The 5000-nt window shown below is 40.5% G+C and overlaps 2 protein-coding genes across 7 annotated transcripts in view; one reads left to right on the top strand and one right to left on the bottom strand.

Annotated features, from left to right (window-relative positions):
• Positions 1 to 1299, bottom strand: part of nudt13 (nudix (nucleoside diphosphate linked moiety X)-type motif 13) — an 8171-nt gene extending 6872 nt beyond the window's left edge. For all 4 annotated transcript variants that reach the window (XM_044337654.1, XM_044337655.1, XM_044337656.1 and 1 more), the window contains exon 1: positions 1207 to 1299. The gene's annotated coding sequence lies outside the window, so the exon portion shown is untranslated. The remainder of the gene's footprint in view (positions 1 to 1206) is intronic.
• Positions 1300 to 2314: 1015 nt separating this feature from the next.
• rpp30 (ribonuclease P/MRP 30 subunit) overlaps positions 2315 to 5000 on the top strand; it is a 9798-nt gene continuing 7112 nt past the window's right edge. For 2 of the 3 annotated variants that reach the window (XM_044337652.1, XM_044337651.1), the window contains exon 1: positions 2315 to 2471. In XM_044337652.1, the coding sequence (XP_044193587.1) occupies positions 2354 to 2471 (118 nt within the window). In that variant the 5' untranslated portion in view covers positions 2315 to 2353. The remainder of the gene's footprint in view (positions 2472 to 5000) is intronic. The other variant, XM_044337650.1, reaches the window with a different exon arrangement.

The following is a 5000-nucleotide window of genomic DNA, read 5'->3' as shown; positions in this document are numbered from 1 at the left end:
ACTGATTTACAGACGTCTCTTTCAAAATGTAAGTCTATGGGAAAAAGTCTTTTTGGGCCAGTGTGCATCACATGACGTTGTAATTACACAGTTTCGCCGCTATGTCAAATTGGCTTCAAAGCCTGGCGCTCTTCCTGTATCCAGTTCTCTTTATACATCCATGGGGAAACTGTTAGCTTAACTTAGCGCAAAGAGTGGAAACTGTTAGCTTAACTTAGCACAAAGACTGGAAGCAGGGGGAAACTGTTAGCCTAGCTTAGCACAAAGACTAGACACTGTTAGCTTAGCTTAGCACGAAGACTGGAAGCAGGGGGAAACTGTTAGCCTAGCTTAGCACAAAGACTAGAAGCAAGGGGAAACTGTTAGCTTAGCTTAGCACAAAGACTGGAAGCAGGGGGAAACTGTTAGCTTAGCTTAGCACAAAGACTGGAAGCAAGGGAAAACTGTTAGCTTAGCTTAGCACAAAGACTGGAAGCAAGGGGAAACTGTTAGCTTAGCTTAGCACAAAGACTGGAAGCAGGGGGAAAGTGTTAGCTTAGCCTAGCACAAAGACGAGAAACTGTTAGCCTAGCTTAGCACAAAGACTGGAAACAAGGGGAAACTGTTAGCTTAGCCTGGTCTTATTATCAGTGATATATATAAAGTATATATATTTTGCAGGTATTTATGACCCAAAAGAAGAATCCTAATTAACTTTAATAATAATCTCTTCTAGCGCCACCATCAGGACAAAATGTCAGTTAAGATTGTAGGCATTTGTTTTTGTTTGACTACATTAAGAAATTAATTCCAGTTTTGATAAATCTCACTTTGAATCACTGCCAGTCTCAAAGAACGCTGCCACAAATCTCCTTTAAAAATCTGGCACTTCAGAGTTTGATGGTTTTCCACAACAGTAAAAACCTGTTAGAGTAACAGTTTGCACATTAATCTGAATCTGCAGGTAATTCTGGTAATTTCGGCTCATGTTTAATAAAATAAGCTGCTGGTAATTTCAACAAGAATACAACATAAAAGTTTACAGTTTCATGCTCAGTGCGACGAAAGAAGGGACTCAAAGTTGGCAGATTTGAACGGAGTTTGGCGAGAAATTATCTGCAAAAAACTCAAAGAACAGGACGGATAATGTACAAGTTACCGGACCGGTGTGTGTTTTAATAAATAACCGGCTGTTCTGTGTGAACTGTGTTTGTGTTTGTCAGATACCTGCAGCTGATTTTCTGCCTCACACGATGACTTCTTCTTCTTCTTCTTCTTCTTCTTCTTCTTCTTCTGTTGTGTCTCAGACGTCTTTCTGCCCCCTGCAGGCAACAATCAACAGTGTTATTGTAAAAAAGAAGAATTCAGAAGAATTCAATAATTTCAATAATAATGATCAAATGTACTTTATTTATAATCACTTAAAGGTTTGTGGTTATTGGTGTGACGACGGCCAAGGACAGAAACCGGAAAAAGGTCGTTATTATGTTTTTAAAATTTTGGGCAAAAAACAAAACACACTAATTCAGCTTGATTTCTTGTTTTCTGTTCAGTACTGACAGAACTAATTAACTATTCAATATCTTCATTGGTGGGCGGGCCTTCAGCGCCTCCTTGTTTCTGATTGGCCAGTGTGCTCTATCAATTATATTTACGCTGCATTCTTCAATCAATGGCACAGAGCCAGCAGCAAGCGCGCCAAAAGTAGTTAAAAATAATGACCAGCAGGTGTCGCACTATGTGAATCTCCTCATCAACATGTTTGTACACTCAATGTCTCAAAAAATAAATAGAAATGTGGAGATGTTGACGGCTAGACAAAAACAAAACAAAACAAAACAACAAAACAAAACAAAACAGATATGCATCTATAGAGAGGCGTTTATGCAGTGACAGTGAGCATCATATGAACCTCAACTATTGTGCAGTAAATCTGTCAAGTACAAATAGTGGACATGAAAACTAACAGGTTCTTTTGACTAAATGACGTCAGGTAGGATGAATCCAGTCTGCAGAATTACACTGAGTGTGTTTTGGCTCCATGTGATCACAGCTGATGGAGGCAACAGCCCAGTGAGAGCTTCAGTCCAACTGATACTACCACCTACTGTTTGTAGCTGTCAACAAACAACTGAGACAAAAAAGACAAAGTATTCAAACTTAACAAAAGCTGTTATGAAACATTTGTACAGCCACAGAGACAAAAACAACATTAATTATTACATTTGTTTTAAAGAAAATATGTACAAACGTATTTTATTGAGCTGCATACGCTGGTTGCAGGAAGGACTACAGTTCCCAGCAGGCCTTTCGGCTCTCTGCATGTGTCAGAGAGGCAGGACTACAGTTCCCAGCAGGCCTTTCGGATCTCCACATGTGTCAGAGAGCTGCAGGCAGCCGCAGCAGCATCATGTCGGTGTTTATGGATCTGAACCTGAACTACACGGCGGATAAAAGCCGCCTGCAGAGTCTGATAGAGACGGCAGCTCACCGTGAGTCTCTTCCAACACTTTATTATATTATTATATTATTTATTTTTACCGGTTTATTCAGTGTGAACGGAACGCTAGTGGAGCTAGCATCGGCAGCTCAGCGTTTATGGATCTGTTGATTGATCAGTGTTCAGTTTATTCTCACAGATCAGTTTAGTATTGATTACATCGGTGAATTCAGGTTACGGTGTCTGAAAACCGGCAGTAGAGTCGTTGTACCGGATTCACAAAGCTGTCGGTTTAAAGTGTCTCCGGTTTTAGACTTAACGACATTTAACGGCAGTTTACTGTCGGTAAAGTTCGGGTTGGTTCATGTTCAATAATATTATTAACGTGTGTTTATAGTTCAGCGTTGTGTTGCGCCGTTTATAACTGTAATAATAATGAAAATAGAACATAACTTAAGAAAATCTACAAACAACAGACGGTGGAAAACTCGGCGCCACAAATTGATCAATAAGCAGCATTTTATATCAATATTCGTGCTCGTCAAATCTGCCAGTTATAGAAGAATATATATAAAAACTCAACGTGCACAGCCAGGATTCACCATCAGGAAGCAGCAGAGACGACTTTACTGAGAACAACCTGCAGCCTCTTCAGCATCAACTGTGATCAATACATCTGAGTCACGTGACTAATGATCACACTCTACCATCAATATGACAGAGTTTATAGAATGAAAGCATTTAACATCATTTATCAGAGAGACGATCTCCCGTAAACAGCTGACTGAATAGGAGGAGTTAAACTTCCTGATCAGAACAGACTATTGATCGTACAGCTGCTCCTCTTCATCACTGCATGTGAAGAGTGAGTGTAAAGGACCTGGTGGTTCGTCTCTCTCCAAGAGTCCAGAGATACACGTTCATATTTCATATCACAGACAACGACTCAGATCCAGCGTTTCATTAAGTCTATAAGCTTCATCAATCCGACACGTCTCCTTCTGAAGATGCTTCATCAGATCACCAGCTGATCGATCGATCGGGTCGCACTCTTTCACTGCCGATAGATTTGAGCCGTCCTTCTCCTCGTGGCGTCTGGTGATGACATCATTCATGTTCCCGTATTTCTGCTCAGCTGCTCTCAGTGTGAGACGACGCAGAGAGCCCAGTATTCGTATTTGTATCTGTATTTGTTGAGGCAGCAGAATTATTTGTATTTGAATAAAAGTGGAAAGAGGCTTAAAAATCCTGTTTTTGTTTTTATTACACTTTTAATTTTAGAAATTTAAAGTGTTACAGTAAGTGTTCATGAAGTGTTCCCTTGGGAGCGCTTCATTTGTGTCAGTAGCTCAGCTTTCTCTCCTGTATGACGGTGATTAAATGTCTCGCTTTCACGTGTGTTTGAACAGTTTGCACATCTATAATTTCCAAACACTTGTGGAGAAAGTCAGTTAGTTTGTGCAGGTTGTTCTAAGTAGAACTGACACCAGAAACGACGTCTGTTCATTTAATCACCGTCATACAGGAGAGAAATATGATCTAAAAGAAGTCATTAAGTGTCCGAATACAAATACGTTATTCAGCAAAGCACAAATACGAAATCATTTGTTTTCGGGAAGAACAAAGAAAACATGTTAAATACCAGCGTGCAGGTCGGTTACATCACTGTCTCAGTGTCTCTCCTCTGCTCCGCTGTGACGTCTATCAGCAGGTCTCATCCACCTGCTACATGACGCACATTTCCTAATCTGGACATCAGTCCTGGAGTTGTGGGTGTTCCTCAGAGATAAAGCTGAGCTACTGACACAAATGAAACGCTCCCAAGGGAACACTTATTGTAACACTTTAAATTTCTAAAATTAAAAGTGTAATAAAAACAAAAACAGGATTTTTAAGCCTCTTTCCACTTTTATTCAAATACAAATAATTCTGCTGCCTCAACAAATACAGATACAAATACTAATACTGGGCTCTCTGCGTCGTCTCACACTGAGAGCAGCTGAGCAGAAATACGGGAACATGAATGATGTCATCACCAGACGCCACGAGGAGAAGGACGGCTCAAATCTATCGGCAGTGAAAGAGTGCGACACGATCGATCGATCGATCAGCTGGTGATCTGATGAAGCATCTTCAGAAGGAGACGTGTCGGATTGATGAAGCTTATAGACTTAATGAAACGCTGGATCTGAGTCGTTGTCTGTGATATGAAATATGAACGTGTATCTCTGGACTCTTGGAGAGAGACGAACCACCAGGTCCTTTACACTCACTCTTCACATGCAGTGATGAAGAGGAGCAGCTGTACGATCAATAGTCTGTTCTGATCAGGAAGTTTAACTCCTCCTATTCAGTCAGCTGTTTACGGGAGATCGTCTCTCTGATAAATGATGTTAAATGCTTTCATTCTATAAACTCTGTCATATTGATGGTAGAGTGTGATCATTAGTCACGTGACTCAGATGTATTGATCACAGTTGATGCTGAAGAGGCTGCAGGTTGTTCTCAGTAAAGTCGTCTCTGCTGCTTCCTGATGGTTTGAACATTTAAACTGTTGAACACGTGAAGAATGTAAACGATG

The sequence above is a fragment of the Thunnus albacares genome, chromosome 20 (genome assembly GCF_914725855.1).
Source record: "Thunnus albacares chromosome 20, fThuAlb1.1, whole genome shotgun sequence".
Taxonomy (NCBI): domain Eukaryota; kingdom Metazoa; phylum Chordata; class Actinopteri; order Scombriformes; family Scombridae; genus Thunnus; species Thunnus albacares.
Note: the sequence above shows the minus strand (reverse complement) of the source record. Positions and strands in the feature narration are given on the sequence as shown.